General features: G+C 37.9%; 1 protein-coding gene across 1 annotated transcript in view; it reads left to right on the top strand.

Annotated features, from left to right (window-relative positions):
• Nucleotides 1-18,451, top strand: part of HIF1A (hypoxia inducible factor 1 subunit alpha) — a 45,932-nt gene that overhangs the window by 21,358 nt on the left and 6,123 nt on the right. The window contains exons 3-13 of the mRNA XM_032235661.1: nt 1,189-1,334; nt 3,026-3,110; nt 5,608-5,720; nt 8,600-8,802; nt 10,055-10,161; nt 11,127-11,274; nt 12,639-12,859; nt 13,029-13,312; nt 13,940-14,065; nt 15,252-15,664; nt 18,243-18,351. Coding sequence (XP_032091552.1) covers nt 1,189-1,334; nt 3,026-3,110; nt 5,608-5,720; nt 8,600-8,802; nt 10,055-10,161; nt 11,127-11,274; nt 12,639-12,859; nt 13,029-13,312; nt 13,940-14,065; nt 15,252-15,664; nt 18,243-18,351 — 1,955 coding nt within the window. The remainder of the gene's footprint in view (nt 1-1,188; nt 1,335-3,025; nt 3,111-5,607; nt 5,721-8,599; nt 8,803-10,054; nt 10,162-11,126; nt 11,275-12,638; nt 12,860-13,028; nt 13,313-13,939; nt 14,066-15,251; nt 15,665-18,242; nt 18,352-18,451) is intronic.

The raw sequence follows: 18,451 nt of genomic DNA, 5'->3' as shown, positions 1-18,451 counted from the left end.
CAGCAAAGCCCAAGAGGCAAGCAACAATTAATTTTGTACTGTCCCAAAAAAAGCAGTACAACTTTTTCTAAATTTCCTGAGCCAAACATATATACATGGTTTGAAGGCACATGATGTTTAAAATTTGCTGGACTAAATTTGGTAAAATGGGAGGCTCTTTGAAAGTTCCACAATCCATATACAGTTTTTTTTAAAGGAAAACAGGAGATGCAAGTGTAATATTATAAATCCTGTTTTACAATTGTTGGTGACTTAGCCTCTTCTGTTTCTTCTTTTTCTGAAAATACTACTCATACCCAAGTAAGACAAACTTTAAAAAAATTGGTGTCAAGGACAACATGCCCACTACTAGACATGTAATATTTAGAGGATAGTAAAATAGATTGCTTTGGATATAATTAAATGTGTTTATGTCTTTCTGAAACTCAGTTTTCCAAGTTATTGGTACGCTATTTAATTCCATTTAGATGCTGCCCAATCCCAAATGATTCTGGGCAGTTTATAGACAATAACATACAAACCAATACAAATGGGAAGTAATTCCAGCAAAATATGCAGACCAAAAGCAAAAATGACAAACAAACAAATCAGAGGTTGGTTCCAGAAGGCACTACTGCCGTTTTGCTCATGTGCGCGCCCTGCACACTCGCATATGCAGTGCAATAAAAATTGTTCTGTGCATGCGCAGAAGTGAAAAACAAGATGGTGCCGCCTATGGCACCGCCTGGAGAACCGGTTCGGTGGTGTGGCAGGCCTGGGTCGCTGCATGTTCTAACGACCCAGGCCACCAAAATATTACCGGTTCGGGTGAACTGGTCCGAACCTGTAGGAACCCACCATTGAAACAAACCCACCAATCTATAATACTTTTCCTTTTTCAGAGAGAACATATGCTTAAACAGTCACTGAGCAGCTATATATGCACAGTTGCAGAGTAAAGGTATTTATTCCAGACAGAACTTCATTAGCAGCCCTGAAAGTTCTGCCCATTGATTATTCAGGGTAGAGTATTATAAAACTGCCTTAAAAAGATTCCCAGGGCGACATCCATATGGCCTCAGCTAACTTGCACTCTTGATCCACCCAGCATGGTTTTAGGTTTTCATCTAGTTTTGCTTTTATGGCAGTTGATACATTGTTTTTTATAGTGATGGGTTGCAGGCATTCAATATGTACTGATTCTTCTAGATGACTTAGAGGCAGAAGCTGAAATGGAGACCCAGTTGAATTGTTTTTACTTAAAAGCTCTGGATGGGTTTGTTATGGTCCTCTCTGAAGATGGTGACATGATCTATACTTCTGAAAATGTGAACAAGTGTATGGGACTCACTCAGGTATGGCATGAACCGTTCTTTTGATTCTGTAGAGTATTATTTATTTTTATTCATTTGTTGACTAGATCTCTAACCTTTCCCCTAGGAGTTCAAGACTGTGTTCATAAACCCCCTGCCATCAGTTTCTTCCACTATAACAATCCTACAGGAAAATGACTAGCCTGACATTGCCATCAGCTTCTGTGGCTGATAGTGGATTTGATAGCAGGTCACCATAGTCATAGTTCACTAGGCCATTAAACTACAATGACACAGGTGTTAAAAATTATTGTTGTTAAACTTATTGTAGTCAACCGGCATTTTCTGTGACTATTACAAAACATTATAACTCTCAAATTAAAAAAATAAAAGTATGGAAATCAGTAAAAGTCAATAAAATGATTCATTATAATGCTATAAATATATAAAATGCAGATAATAATATACTAAGGAATATAAATATTTACTACTAAAACTAATTAAATGGATTACAAATTAATTTATAAATAAGAAATGAAAATGCTCACTTTATAAATACCAAGCTGCAAATGTAAATTTACATCCCCTCCTCCCATCTCCTCAATTATCATATTTTTTGGTGTATAAGACGCACTCCACCCCAAAAAAGTGGGTGGAAATGTCTGTGCGTCTTATAGAGTGAATGTTACTGAAGCCCCACCCATCCACCCTTTGACTTCTGCCTCCCAGCAATTTGCCTCCTTGCAGCAAACAGACTGGTCAGCTTCAACACAGCCTGATTTAGCACGAGTAGCAGATGTGGTATTCAACAGGTTCTAACCAGTTTTGGAGAACTGGTAGCAGAAATTTTGAGTAGTTCGGAGAACCGGTAAATATCTCCGACTGGCCCCACCCCCATCTATTCTCTGCCTTCCAAGTCCCAGCTGATTGGGAGGGAATGGGCATTTTGCAGTATTCTTCCCCTGCCACACCAACCAAGCTGTGCCCATCAAGCCACGCCCACAGAACACCCCATTTTTGGCCTCTGCATGGCCAATTTTCAGCCCGTTCTAGGCGGTGGGGTTAGGCAGCGGTGGGGTTCCCTGCCCTCTGGAGTGGACCAAAAACGGGATCTGTGGAGACCAAAAATAAGGGGGGAGAGGCCGAAAATGGGGCATACATGCTAAATCAGGTTGTGCTGAAGCTGACCAGGCTGTTTGCTGTTTGCTGCAAGGAGGCAAATTGCTGGGAGGCAGAGACAGATCCTCCCCAAAAGTTAGGTGTGTTTTATAGTCTGGAACATCTTATAGTCCCAAAAATACGGTAAATAGTTTTATGGCTACAAGCATATCCTTGCCTCCTTTGGTATACAAGAAGTCTAGTAGGTTAATAACCTTACTAGATATAGATTTAATTTGTTTGTCCAGATTCATGATGGTTGGAGCACTATGCCATAATATTTGAAGGCTGAAACCTGGTTTATAAGATTGTTTGTCTTTGATTAGTGTTTATGGTGTTTCAATCCTTTCAAGCATCCAGTCCCTTTGGATTTAGAATAAATTACTGTGGGCGTTTCATATATAGTAATATGCTAGGACTGTAGATTTCTTCTGAAATAGAGACAGTCTGGCTGCATCATTGGCATAGTGAATTCCTAGTGACTATGAACAGGTTAGTGAACTAGGATTATAACCAGTATTTTTTCCTGCTATAAATATACAGTGCTAAATAGAGCTTTTTTCCCCCTTTGGCAGTTTGAATTGACAGGACACAGCGTGTTTGATTTCACTCATCCATGTGATCATGAAGAGTTGAGAGAAATGCTCATCCATCGAAATGGTAAGAAAGAAAAGATAGTGGAAAATACATGTAGGTTGAAGTTGAATTGTTGGGTTATTGGTTTTCTCTTATCTTGTTTTGTTACAGACATTTCATTATAAGTGCATCAGGGAATAAAATTTGTTGGCTGTTTATATATATAGTTGACCTACCTGGGTATTTATTGTTATTTTTTGATGTTGTTTACCTGATGTTAGACATTTTTTGTTGTTGAAAATCAACATTTGTAGGAGAAAAAAGTTCACAAATGTCACTTCCTTAGGCTTGATGATTATATTTATCCTTGAAATGAAACATCTGAAAGAAAAAAAGCAAATTCAGAGAAGAGGAAGAACTCAATGAGAGAGAAACATTCAGAGTTTTGCTATGAGATGGCTTCTCTTTAAATATGTGCTTGATTAATGTTGTTAAGCAATCCCATAATTTATCTTAATTATAGCGAGTCCCCTCCAAATACAAATACAAATTTTAAATTTGTAAAAATTATAACTGCTATTTGTAAGATGAATTTGAATTGATATTTAAAAATTAAAAAGTTGAGATTTAAAAATTAAAATATAAAACACTGTGTTTTCTTGTTGATTTCTGAAACTTGTCTTGAATAGTTTGGATTAAGTAAAAATTTTCATCCGGTTCACATACATATACTCCTCGACTTAACAGCAGTTCATTTAGTAACCATTCAAAGCAGTGGTGGGTTTCAAAATTTTTTAGAACCTCTTCTGTAGGTGTGTCCTGCTTTGTGGGAATGGCTTGCTGGCCATGTGACCGGGTGGGAGTGGCTTGCTGGCCATGTGACTGGGTGGACGTGACCAACTTGTAAAATATAGTGAAACTCACTTAACAACGCTCTTGCTTAGCAACCAAAATGTTGGCTCAGAAACTCTGGCATTTGAAGTACACAAGTCTTAAAACTGTCAAGTTACAAGACCCTTGCACCCCTAACCCTTTAGGAAAAAAAACCCCAGGGGTGTTCAAACTTGACAGATTTAAGACTTGTGGACTTCAACTCCCAGAATTCCTCCTCTCGCTCTTCATCTTGATGATGTGCAGACAGGCGGGGGAGGGAGCTGGAACCGTTCTAAACGGCACTGTAGATTTGTGGAACCTCTTCCATAGAAGAGGTTAGCACTGGCAGGAATCCACCCCTGATTCGAAGTTACAACAGCACTGAAAAAAGTGACTTATGACGTTTTATCACAAATACAACTGTTGCAGCAATCCCATAGTCGTGATCAAAATTCAGGTGCTTGGCAACTGACTCATTTATGACTATGGCAGTGTCTTGGGTCATGTGATCACTTTTTGCACCTTTCTGACAAGCATAGTCAACGAGGAAGCCAGATTCATTTAACAACCATGTTACTAACTTAACAATTGCAAGTGATTTACTTAATAACTGTGGCAGGAAAGCTTAATAAATGTCTCACTTATGCAACAAACATTTTGGGATCAAGTGTGGTCGTAAGTTGAGAACTACCTGTATATGCTCTTCTCTAAAGATTTTCTTGATGCGATATACTGTAGAGTGGGCTTTTACAGTATAACAAATCGTGTGTCCCATCCCAATTTTTAATGTATGCAACACATACAATAATGCACTTGATCTACAGTTGTCTTAATAATGAAGCATTTAAAAACAGTAAGTTACAACATAGTATAGATATGCAGTTGGAAGCAGTAGTCTCATGTGTTAAATTTCCTCCCAACACTCTAATCCCATCTCACACCTATCCACTAAACCAACAGCAGTAGGGACAAAGTTCATGGGAAAAGCAAGAAAGTACAAATACAGGTACTCCTCCATTTAAGAACACAATTGGGCCTGGGATCTTGATCGTCAAATGAAGTAGTCATTAAGCAAATCACTATGGAACTGTTTCACTCAACAACTGCAATCCTGGCTCTCCAAGTTGCAGTTAACTAGAACACTGGGAGAGGTCCTCAACTGCCTGGGCATGGTGAGATTGCGGGGACCTCATATCCAGTGAATGCGCTGGTGAGCACCATTGTTGTGGAAGGTTCACAGTGCTGGGGTTCTGGCATTTTCCCCCTCAAAAGGGGTGGAAGGGGAGGGGAAATCCTTTGGCATGCTGGTAGAATGGACTTCAAATCCAACACCTCTTCTGCTTGCAACCTTCCCTGCCAGCTTCTCCATTGATTTTTCTGGGGAAGCCAGCAAAGAAGATTGCAGTTGTTACTCAAATGATTTCAGGGTACTTCCCAACTGGTGATAAATCTAAACAGATTGCCAAGCACCCCAAATGGAATCATGCAACATTTTATGACAGCTGGAAGTGCTTTATGGGCCATGGGAAGTGCTATTGTGACTGCAAATGGTTGTATGAAGGCACATGTACGGTCACTGTTTAAATAAATTCATAGTTGAAAGTCAATGCAAATTACACATAGTATTTTGTATTGTGTAAATCTATTTCTGTGTTTCAATTGTTGTCATCTGTTTTCTTTCATTCCCATTGTGTTCTTTCTGTATCAGGATCTGTTAAAAAGGGAAAGGATCAAAATACAGAACGGAGTTTTTTCCTCAGAATGAAATGTACACTGACAAGCAGAGGAAGAACTGTGAATATAAAATCAGCCACATGGAAGGTAATTTTACTTATGCTCTGAAAGAAGTGTATAAATAAATGCTTCAAGAGCATTTGAAGAACATATGTATTATAAGATGCTCCCTTGACATCTCACATTGTTTGGATGCTCTATATTTTAAAGCAAATCCGACAGGCATGGAAACTTGGTGATCAAGTATTTGAAGCATTCTCCATCTCTTGGAAGTGATTTTACGAATTGCTTCATCCATCCCAATTTTATGTGGAGAGTTGGTAGAAGAACTTTATGGGAAAGTACCAAAGTTAATTAATAGTAATTTGTAGTTTAAATTTGGTTAAAAACCCATAATATAAAAAAATACCAAAAATTAAAAAAAAATGATAAATTTGAAGACAGTTTTGCATGTTGTGGCAAATCATGACGTCTAGGAGTTTTTTCAATATTTTATTTGTTTTTAGCACACCAAAATATATGGAAATTAGATGAAAATAATCAAACAGCTTTTTAGCTGCAGACCTGTGTTTAGCTGCAGAAATTATACTTTTTGCAGTTGTTAAGCATTATTATATCATTTTACTTATGTAGTCTGAAGTGGTAAGATTTCCAATCCAGTGTTCACCCAGCCTGAATAAAATAGAATACTTGATGTTATGTTTAAAGATTAAATAGAGTAGCTTTTTCTTCGATATCTTTAACCAGTTAAGAAACCATGATGGCTATGAGTGATGTTTCACTGAAAAGTAGCATTGTGTAAAATATTTTTTAAAACACAATAGTACATAAACGTTTTGGGACTGGTTTGTTTTGTTGTGTTGTTCAAGAACTTAAATCTAATATTTTAAGCATATTAAAATAATTTGAAGGATGGAGAGAGTCACAGTGTCAAATCTGTGAGAAAAATCTATGTGTTTTACATTAAAGGTTTCCTGATGACGCTTGGGGAGTTTCCCAGCGATCTGGAGGGCGACTCTGTTGAGCGCTTTGTTGACCTCTGGAATACGGTGGCGGCCAGGGCACTCCTCGGCAGCATTTACCCCTGAGCAGCCTCTTTCCCCCCTCCCTTCCCCTCCTCCCCCAAATCAACCCCTCACAGCTCCTTGATTCATTGAGGAGCTCCGGGAAATGAAGGAAGTGAAGAACCGTCTAGAATGATGCTGGTGAAAAACAAGAAGCGAATGTGACCGGACACGAGTAGGAGCCCAGATTCGAGCCTACTCTGTGGCGATAAGGGCAGTGAAGCATAATTACTTTCCCTCCCTTATTGCGTCTGCGGAATGTTGGCCAACTACACTGTTCAGAGTGTCCTGGACCCCTTGGGAAAGAATGGAAAGGAAGATCCAGTTTATGTAAGTTGTGATCATCTGGCCAAGCATTTCGTGGATAAAATCTCTCACATTCACTCTGAATCACAAATTGGATGGACAGAATCCACTGAGATGATAGAGGTGATGTCTTGTGCGGTACCTGGGAGATTGTGATTTTGATGAAATAAAGTCCTCTGCTGCCTGGAATTTGGATTCTGTCTGCAGACAGCAGTTTGTTAAGGGATGGGGAAGTAACAGAAGATACACTGGTCTGTCACCTAGTGAAGAGGCCATGCCTGGATCCAGCGAGATTGGACAACAACAGCCTTATCATTCACCTTGTTTGTTCTCAGGGATTAAAATGATGGGGTTATAGTTGCAGAGGACTCTGGAGAATATGAATTATCTAGACCTCTGACAGTCTACATCTGGATGGAGAAAAACAGACTCAACCCAATCTAGGCATGACTGAATAGACTTTTTTGGTTCTTGATGTAGTCTGTTTCTCAGAAAAGAGCAGGGCCACTATCTGGGGCTCTTCCTGAACTCTTATTAAATATTGCATTTCAGCTGTGGGAGCTGCATTGGTTGCTACTAGGTTTCTGAGTTCAATTCAAGCTGCTTTTCACTGCATATAAAGTACTATATGGCGCAGGGCCTGGACATCTTAGACCCCAGTGTTCCCCAATAGTTTCTGCCCTTTCTACATGGAAAGATAGGAAGCGTCTGCTAAGGATCCTTAGCTACTAAAGAGGTATGGCAGGAGGGGAGGGTGTTCTCTGTAAGAGCTCCCCTTTAGTTTGCCTCCACCCTCATGACCTTCCAAGAAGCAGATGAAAATCTGGCTCTTTCCAATGGCCTTTGAGAAATTAATTATAACTATTGGCACCATACCAAACAAATATTAGCTCATTAATTTTAAGTTGTGGAAATAGATTTTGGATTTTGTAAGTTTTAATTAATTATAATATTGATTAACCAACTAGAATCTATTAGGTTTCATAAACTGATAAATCTCATTAACAAATTAATTAACCTGGGATGAAATAGTTCATAGACATTGGTATGCTTTATGTATATTACAAACCACAACCTCACCCCAGTGCAAAAATTGTTTTCCTTACTCAATCGTACATCTACTTAGAGACCATTTCAAGAGGGAAAACCGGAGCAATATGGACCTTTTTCTGTTGATTTGAGTTCTTTGCGCAATATATAGGCAACCAGACCAAAACTACATAGCTCTGAACTTTATTTCGGCATTTGTTTTAAACAATTAAAATAGTTTTCAGTGAAACCTATTTGCTACTGCTGGAGGACATAATGGCTAATTTCACTTAACTTATTTAATATTTGAAGATGAAACAATAATCCTTTAGTGCTGCAGACTAATGATGCAAATGTAGGTCCAGAAACAAAGGGAAACAAGAGTGCTCTATTGGCTGTAGTGAAGAACAAGCTTCTTTTGGCTACTTTTGTCCAAACTAATCCCCAATTCAGCCGCCAGTTAAAGAAATGACTTTGTAATATAAATAAATGGTGTTTGAGATTGATTCAGTGTTTATATATCAGGGTGTGGATAAACAAAATCTTTTCTTTCTTTTCAAAACTCAGGTACTTCATTGTACAGGTCATATTCGTGTTTTTGAGAATTGCAACAATCCGACTGTGTGCGGCTATAAAAAGCCTCCCATGACGTGTTTGGTATTAATTTGTGAGCCTATACCTCATCCATCAAATATTGAAGTCCCATTGGATAGTAAAACGTTCCTCAGCCGCCATAGCCTTGACATGAAATTTTCCTATTGTGATGAAAGGTAAAGCCTCTAGACAGCAATGCATACCTCATTCTCCTCCACTTCCAAAATGGATTCCCTTTGAGTTATCATACTCACCTGTTTGCCGATGGCATGCTGTGCCATTTTACTGTACCATGCATTTGTTTATTAAAAGTTGAGGAAGAGAATTAGGATCATGTAAATGATGATGCAAATTCATGTGCATCCTTTTGAAAATTCAGTTTTGTAATTTTTAATTCTCAGCAATGAGGATGCAAAATGATTTCTATTCTGCTTCCCATTTTCCAAAATGTTTTTAAAGATCATGTTTTAAATTTTTCCAGTTTTTAACCAAATTATTGGAAAAATTTATTTAATTAGCTAGCATATATTAAAGCTAAAGCAACAGTTACATTATGGTTATGGTTTCATTTTAGAAAAAAAATCACTTCTGCTTTCTCTTGTGTTTCATTTCCTTGCTCTGTGTAACACTGCCATCAAGTGGCTGAACTTATTTTAAATTTGGCATTCCCCAGTCTGGTGTCTTTAGAGGTGGTGGACCACTTCTCCAACTTCAAGCAACAGTATTAGGCACGCTAGCTTGGAACAATAGGACTTACTGTTCACCACATCTGGAGGCACCTGATTGGGGAAAGGAACTAATAAGACAAAAATATGGTATTCTTATATAGGAATAGTATAATGTATAATTGGTGTAATGCTGAAATATTCTTTGTTTTTGTGCTTATGATTTTTTCTTTGAGATAAGCAACAATCCTCAAACCTTTATCTCTCTAATTAATTTTGTCTCTGAGCACAGGTCATATTGTAGCTACTAGTAAAGTTTGCATTGTGATCTGTGTTTGTCTAATTAATGCAATGTTTACTTCCATTTCATTCTGTGTTATTTCCATTGGCATTTTATTTATAACATCTCTCCATGCACTTGGGAAGAAGCATATTTTAAAACATTAAATGACATGATTCTATTAATCCCCAAAATGCAAAATAAAACCAGTATGCAAATTTTTTTAATTTTGATTTTTTTTCTAAGTTGCTTTGAATCAAGTAAAATTGCTAAACCTTGATTGCTCTAGCTTATTTTGGCTCCAAGCTGAGGTAATGTTATAGTTACTAGGGAAGCTTGTATTATGCTTTTTGTTTTATTTGAAACAGATAATAAATTGCAATAGCTTTTTTTCAATAAACTTTCAATACTTTTCAAATAAACTCTACCTGTAATCTTTAAAGATATCATAAATTTATTTTTTCCCTTTCCTTTTGTATAAAGGATTACAGAACTAATAGGATATGATCCTGAAGAACTCCTGGGGCGTTCTGTATATGAATATTATCATGCATTGGACTCTGATCATCTGACCAAAACACATCATGACAGTAAGTTGATGAAGGCAGGACAGTTGCATGCTATTCAGGTTTCATTAACATATTCTATGCTATTTATCATAGATCTTGTACACATTATGCCAGTGTTTTGTCAGATGCTGTATGCTATTGTGCAATTCTAATCAATTCAAAAGTTCTGAACCTTTTGAGAGGCTGATGAGTATATTTTAAATGTTGGAGAGCTAATCTTGGGCACAGATTTGCTGCCATAAAGAAATGGCAAATTTATAAGTGACTAATTATAAAACAGCAATGCAGTTGCTGTCATTCGGTTGCTAGATGGATGTAATTTGCCCAATAACTGAAGAAGTAGAGGAAATGTCTGAGTCACAAATACCTAATTATCTATTTGTGCCCATGTATGTCAACTTTATTAAATGCAAACTGGTAATGCTCACAATGGTCCCTCAGTATATTACTCTGATTCATAAATACGCATACGTAGGAAAAGATCACACTAGAAACAAGCCATGTAATTATTCTCAAAAATAGTCAAGAACAAAGCATATATGTGCACATGGTGAATCAAAACTCCTATAATCCTTTGCCATCTCTTTTAGCTTACTCAGATGTCCTACATTGTCCCCAGCTCCAATCACCATTTAATTTTGAAAAAACAATTATTTATTTATTTATTATTTATTTATTTATTATTGTTAAAAATATGATTGCCCAAGTCAGGGTGAATCCAGCCAGCTTGCAAAAATAAAACCCAAATATAAACCCCAATTCCCATCTTAACATTGAAAATATTAATGTTAAAAGCATTCTTGGGAATAAAGATGTTTTAAGAGGCTGGAACTTTATTTTGCAGTATTCTGGCCACCCATTATTTTCATTGAAAAGAATTGCTTTAAAAAATGACAAGGCCAATTAGAGTTGAGTGAGTGTCTGGCAACCTATTGGGCAACCCAGTCTTCAGTATATAAATAATTTGGGTCTCTTTCTTCTTCCAGTGTTTGCCAAAGGGCAAGTCACCACCGGACAGTACCGAATGCTTGCCAAGCAAGGGGGCTATGTCTGGGTAGAGACTCAAGCAACTGTTATATACAATACTAAGAATTCTCAACCACAATGTATAGTGTGTGTGAACTATGTCTTGAGGTAAGTTTTGCCTGTAAATGCTATTTTTGGGGGGGGGGGAGTGCAAATACTGTATTTTTCATACTATAAGATGCACCGGAGTGTAAGACGCACCAAGATTTTGAAGAGGCAAATTAAAAAAAACTTTTTGCACTCTGCAGACCTTCCAAAAACGGGTCCGTTTTTTGTCAAAAAAAAGGGCATGCATAGCCTTTTGGAGGCTTTATACTTCGAGAACTTACATCAGAGTTTGATCATGAATGTAGTTATCGCAACAAATAAGCATGTGTGCCATTCATAGATTTTCTTTCTCCAGTCCATGTATAGAATTTCTTGGTTTTTTTCTAAAGCCAGCTTGAACCGTTCACATGTCCCTTTCCATGTTGGGTTCTAATCTGTATTGAATATCCTAAACATTTATTTGTGTGCAAAGTTAAAAAGATTGTGTAATATTTTGTACATTGTGTTAAGTCTCCTTTCTTTGGTACTTGTATATGAATTTACTTCCAATTTTTGGTCCCTGTCATTCTCCAAATTAGATGGTTAGAAGCTTTGCCTGAAATGGTGAGTTTTCTGGATTAATACATTTTTCAACTACCATATTCTTTGGAATCTGACGCATCTTTTTCCCTCAAAAAAGAGGCTGAATATCTAGGTGCATCTTCTAAACTGAATACAGCATTTTTTGCCTCCCGAAATCCCACCCCCTTCACCAAAATGGCCGTGCAGAGCCTTTAGGAGGCTTTCAGAGTGTTTCTGGGGGCTGGGGAGAGCAGAAATGAGCGAAAATGGGGCATTTTTTGCTCAATTATGCCGCCCCCAGCCCCCCGGAGCACTCTATAAGTCTCCTAAAGGCTATGCATGCCCTTTTATTTTGACAAAAAAACGCCCATTTTTTTGCGAAAAACGGACCCATTTTTTGCTCGTAGTGGGGCTCCACACCCCAAGAGCACTGTACAAGCCTCCTAAAGGCTATTCATACCCTTTTTTTGAAAAACAACAGGCCCGTTTTGGTGAAAAACGGGCCGTTTTTGGGAGGTCTGCAGAGTGCAAAAACTTTTTAAAAAAAATTTGCCTCTTTAAAACCTTGGCGCGTCTTATACTCCAGTGCATCTTATACTCTGAAAAGTGCAGTACATTCTCACATTTATATTTTTGACTCTTTTCATTTTGGATATTTCACCATCTATATTTACATCCAGAATTTTCTTCAGTAAGCAGAGACTGTGATAAATGCTCAGGGGCCTGTTGCCTTGACAGCAGTATAAGCCCAAATATGTATATTAAATATATGTTTCTTATGCAATAGACATACATTGTAAATAAATGTGCATTATGCAGCTCTCAACATCTCTTTTATCCTTTCCGTCTTTATTCTTTTGCAGTGGAATTGTTCAGCGGGACTTGGTTTTTTCACTTCAGCAAACAGAGTGTATGTTGAAACCAGTGGATTCTCCTGAGATGGGAATGAGGACAGAACTCAACAAGAGTGATTTGGAAGATAGCAGCAGCCTCTTTGAGAAACTTAAGAAGGAACCTGATGCATTAGTCTATCTTGCTCCTGCTGCTGGAGATACCATCATTGCATTAGATTTTGACAACGATGGTGTGTGTATATTTAATCAAATATTTAAAGAAAAAGTCTAATTATCCATAAATGCTGACCATTAGAATTTCTTAAAGATGTTCTTGGCATATACAGAATTATAATAAGGCTCTTAATTGGTGACTCAATATTTCTTTTTTTGATGATGTCTTTTTAAAAAAATTTGTAGAGCCAGATGAACATCAACCATCTGATGACGTTCCTTTGTATAATGACGTAATGCTCCCCTCATCCAGTGAGAAACTGCAGAATATAAATTTGGCAATGTCCCCACTATCTGCTTCTGAAGCAACAAAGCCCCTCTGTAGCAATGCTGATCCAGCACTCAATAGAGAGGTGGTGGCCAAACTGGAACCCAGCACGGAGCCCTTAGATCTTACTTTCGCCAGCCGCCGGACCCAGGATCAACCAGCTACTCCTTCTGATGGAAGCACTAGCCAAAGCTCACCTGAGGTTTGTCTTTTAATAATCTTTTGCAGCTTTCCATTGTTTATGTATTCAATTTTATGCACTATTGACCTTGTATGAGGTCAATTTCTTAGGAAACACCAGAAGAGGATATAGGGAGAAAATAAAAACTGATTGAATCTTTGCTAGTGAACTCTGTGCTGCATGAGAATTCCAATTAAAAACCTTTTATTAGAAATAATAAAACTATTATTTCACATTTTTCTTTTCCAAACAGTGTAGTAACAGTTTTAAATTGTTTTGCTCAGCTAAAGATTAAAACAATTCATTTCCCTCCTTCTTTTGATTTGTTTCTGTTGACAGTTAAGAATTATTCTGAGATATAGAATTTGCATTTGACCATTTGCTTTTATTAGTATAGCCTTGTTTCCTAAGCCTTAAGAATGTTTTTAAATACAGTTTTAAAATGTGAGGAGCTATGTGCCAAAATGATTGTGTGAGCTTTATTATTCCAATCTATATATCTTTTTGGGCCTCATCCTAATTATAGGAGCTTAGTGATTTAAAATTTCAATGAATAGACCTTTTTTCCATGACATTGGATTCATTATGATAGTGCACTTAAAATTTGGTCTCATTTTACTGAATAAAGTTGCTGATTTTTTTTTACAGCCTAATAGTCCTCCAAATGATTATTGCTTCAGCGTGGATAATGAGATGCCAAGTGAGTTCAAGCTGGAATTGGTGGAAAAGCTCTTTGCAATAGACCCAGAATCAAAAAATCCCTTTTCAATGCAGGTGAACATTAATTAAACATTAATTAAAACTTTTGGTTCATTCTATTTTAATATTATACTTTCATGATGTGTTACTTACAGTGCTTGTTGTAATTTTTCAAATACCAAGATAGAATACAAAGTTCATTACTATCTGACTAGATATAGGTGAGTGGATGAGGGAATTGGCAAGATGGGTGGCACACTAGATAGATAGATAGATAGATAGATAGATAGATAGATAGATAGATAGATAGATAGATAGATAGATAGATAGATAGATAGATGATAGATGTAATTTAGCTCTGCTGTAACTTCACGTGGTTGCTGACTGAATTGTCATAAGTCAAAGACCACCTGCAATATACATTTCTGAGGAATCAAAATACCATTTTTTTGGAGTATAAGATGCACCAGAGTATAAGACACACCAAGGTTTTGAAGAAGCAATTTTTTTAAAAAGCAGGTAGTAGATAGAGGGTTAGAGAGACAGAGAAAGAGAGAGAAATACGGTAGGTAGGGAGAGAGAGAGTAGTTACGTAGTTAGGTAGATAAAGGGATAGAGAGAGAACTAGAGAAAGAGAGAGAGAGATAGAGATAAAGAGAAATACAGTAGGTAGGGAGAGAGTGAGTGAGTAGGTAGGTTGGTAGGTAGAGGGATAGAGAGAGAGAAATATATATATAGAGAAACAGTAGATAGGTAGGGAGAGAGTAGGTAGGTAGGTAGATAGGTAGATAGAGGGGGGAAGAAATACAGAAGGTAGTTAGGGAGAGAGAGAGAGTAGATAGTTGGGAAGATGTTTCCAGGCCTATTTATCCATGTGCTGGAAAAGGAAATCGCTGACAATCTGCAGCACCTAAGACTTTGTTTCTGCTGGCACAGCACTTGATCAATCTAATTCACATCAATCACTCTTAACTAAAGAGCTTTCCGAAAGGGGGAAAAAAAGTTTTTACACTCTGCAAACCTCCCAAAAATGGCCCGTTTTTTGCAAGAATGGGCACGTTTTTTAAAAAAAGGTATAAATAGCCCCCGAAAATTATGTTGCTCACCTTCTCCATTTCAGTAACCTTCCCAGCTAAGCCTTTTGGAACCAGGAGGAAAAGGAGGGTTGATAGATTCTTGGAAGCTGACAGGCTTGATAGCAGTTTAATCACAATCCTGTGTCAAATTGTGCAATTATGTCATCATCATAATCTTCTTTCAGGAAACAGATTTAGATTTGGAAATGTTGGCACCTTATATCCCCATGGACGATGATTTCCAGTTGCGCACCTTCGACCAGCTTTCTCCACTGGAGGGCAATACTGCAAGTTCTTCTTCTAATGTGACTCCTGTGACAGGGTTTCAGCAAACTCCAATGCAGTCATCAGCCACTGACACGATAAGATCCACGACAATCAAACATGAAACTGCTCCGAAGATGCTTGTAACGCCTGCCCCTATTAATCCAAAAGTACTCACAGATCCTGCTCCCATAATCAGTGCCCCGGCATCACCTTATGCTAAGAATCAAAGTCGGACTTCCTCTCCAGTCAGAACGGGAAAAGGCACAATAGACCCGACAGACCAAATAAGTACAGGAGCACCGGACTTGTTGACAGTCACTTTTGATAACAGGTAAATGGGGTTATCTGTCAGATCTTAAAGGTGATCTATACTCTTAAACACATAAAGGTGAATGAACTTGTGGATAGCATTGCTTGCAGGCACTAGTAAGTTCACTGATCCTACTTGTTTTTCTTTTAGAATTTTCTTATTAAAAAATAAGGGCAAACCACTAACTTTTAGGCTGGAAACTATTTCTAGAAAAGTCTTTCTGAGGATCGAGAAAGGCTTTTCTGGAAATAGTTCTCAGCCTAAATGCTGGATAACTGGGGAGGAGATTAATTTATTTTTGTTAAAAAGGTATCTTGCTCTTGGCTGTGACAACTAATTTGTAAACAGGGAAATCTCCTCTGATACAGGTAGTCCTCAGTTAAGGAACCTTATTGGGACAGGAGTTTCCATTGCTAAGTGATGTTGAGACTCTAGACTCTAGAAAGAGTGCAGAGAAGAGCAACAAAGATCTTTAGGGAACCAGAGGCTAAAACATATGAAGAACAATTGCGGGAATTGGTATGTCTAGTTTAATGAAAAGAAGGACTAGGGATGACGTGATACCAATGTTCCAGTATCGAGGGGCTGCCACAAAGAAGAGGGGGGTCGACCTATTCTCCAAAGCACCTGAAGGCAAGACAAGAAGCAATGGATGGAAACTAATCAAGGAGAGAGCCAAGCTAGAACTAAGGAAAAATTTCCTGACAAAACAATTTATCAATAGGACGACTTGCCTCCAGAAGGAAGCTGTGGGTGCACCTACACTGCAGGTGTTTAAGAAGAGATTGGACCACTATGTGTCTGACACGGTATAGGGTTTCCTGCTTTAACAGGGAGTTGGATTCCAAGATTTCCAAGTTCCCTTCCAACTTTGTCATTTTGTTATTCAGTCATTAGGTAAAATATTAAATGACCATACAACTTAGCAGCAACCCTTCCAGTAATCCTGGTTGTGATCTTTAACCAAGAATCTCACACTTCCTCTATGTGCTATACTAGGCTATACTTCTGTTTCCCACCCACCTATTTTCCCCCAGCTATACCCTTTTGGCTGTCTTGCACTCCACTTTATACTCCTTCCCTGTTGCCTTCCCTGTCGTCTTCTTCCCACTTCTGACAAAGTTGCACTTGGCCTGGCCCTTCATGAGCAGCTGCTGGCTGCAAGTACCTCGTCAGCAGTGGGAAAAAGATGGCAAAGGTCGGCAAGGGGGAAAGATTGCACAGCAGCATGTGTGGGGGAGGAGATGGAAGTGCATGCTGAAGTAAAAACAGTTGGGCTGAATTTTGATTATATGACTGGGGTGCTGTAGCGGCTATCACTTTGGGATACATACATTTGTTCAGCACCATTGTAACTTCAAATGCTTGTTGAATAAATATTTATTAAGTGAGGACCACCTGTAGTCATTTGATGGATATGCCTACTCCTGTTTTTAAATAATCCAAAATGCCATGGGTCACAAAAGACAGCTATCTTGATATTTATTCTCATTATGCCAGTGTTGCCTTATAGTATAGAATTTTCCCTATTCATAGATAAGGAAGCACCTTATCCAAGTTATCAATTAAGTCAAAATGCAGCTGAATTTTGCAACCTAATATTTTAGCCCCATCTACTAGATGAAGCTGCTTAATGGGCTTTCTAATAGGTCCAAACCGTTCTTGTTTTAGTCTTGCTATAAGTTGTAAACTTTATTTTCATCTTAGGAGTTCAGAATCTTTTCGGATATTTAGCTTTACATTCTGGAGCACAAGTCATTCCTGTGAGGCTAAATGGTCTAAAAAACCTACTTCCATATCAAATTAAACATGAATAAAATTGCACTTAGACTAGTATTTTGCTCTGTTTTAATTAATTAGCAATTAATATTGGTCTTCTGATGTAGCTAAGCCAAATTTGATACTGAAAGCACATTTAGTATTTTTAAAATATTGCTGATTGGATGTCTATGGAGATTCTCAGTCATCCAGGTCATGGCTGTCCCAAAGATGTTTTTTTCACGAGGTAACTGGACTTTCTCATTTTTCTTTGAAGACATTTCACTTCTCATCCAAGAAACTTCTTTAGCTTCGACTGGATGGTGGGGAATGGAAGGATTTATATTCCTTGCAGACAGCTGGTCATTTGCAATCTTTTAGTGAGTCATTAAGGCCACCTTAAGGGAGGTTTATCTGTGTCAGGGTCACCTGAGTGGTGCATAGTGTTGAAAGGACTCTGTTGTAGACTGAAGATAGATGATGTTGTATCCCTGGGCCCCCTCTGTTGAGGGAGGGTTGTTCAGTTTTGACATAGATAGCCTCTGAGTTTGAAAGTCCTAAGTCCACTCTGTCTAGCCCACATAAAATGCACATACATACACCTTGAGCTGAAAATTTCAGTCCTTTTCATTTAAGGATGTCATCAGCAGTGTGTTCCAAGCACAGAAGGACAGTACAATAACTGGCTGAAAATAATTTCTCACATCTGGCCTAAACCGTGATGAGCTAATATTATTACAAAAGAAACCTGTCTAGATTTTATTCTATAGAATTATTCATAGATTTAGTTTTAATTGATCTGGAAGAGTTGTTAACCCTCTGGCTTTATATTCCACACTAGATCAACTGAAGTGAATGAAGACATCAATCCAAGGATAATAGCTCTTCATAATATTCAGAGGAAACGAAAAATGGAGCAGGACGGCTTGCTTTTCCAGGCAGTAGGAATTGTACGTTTTTTAAGGATTCTCAACTCCTTTCTTTTAATGTTGGGTATTGCATGTTTAAAAATGTATTTTTCTTGAGTCATCAGGTTGTTATTTCATAGGA

Source organism: Thamnophis elegans, chromosome 1 (assembly GCF_009769535.1).
Source record: "Thamnophis elegans isolate rThaEle1 chromosome 1, rThaEle1.pri, whole genome shotgun sequence".
In the NCBI taxonomy this organism is placed as follows: domain Eukaryota; kingdom Metazoa; phylum Chordata; class Lepidosauria; order Squamata; family Colubridae; genus Thamnophis; species Thamnophis elegans.
Note: the sequence above shows the minus strand (reverse complement) of the source record. Positions and strands in the feature narration are given on the sequence as shown.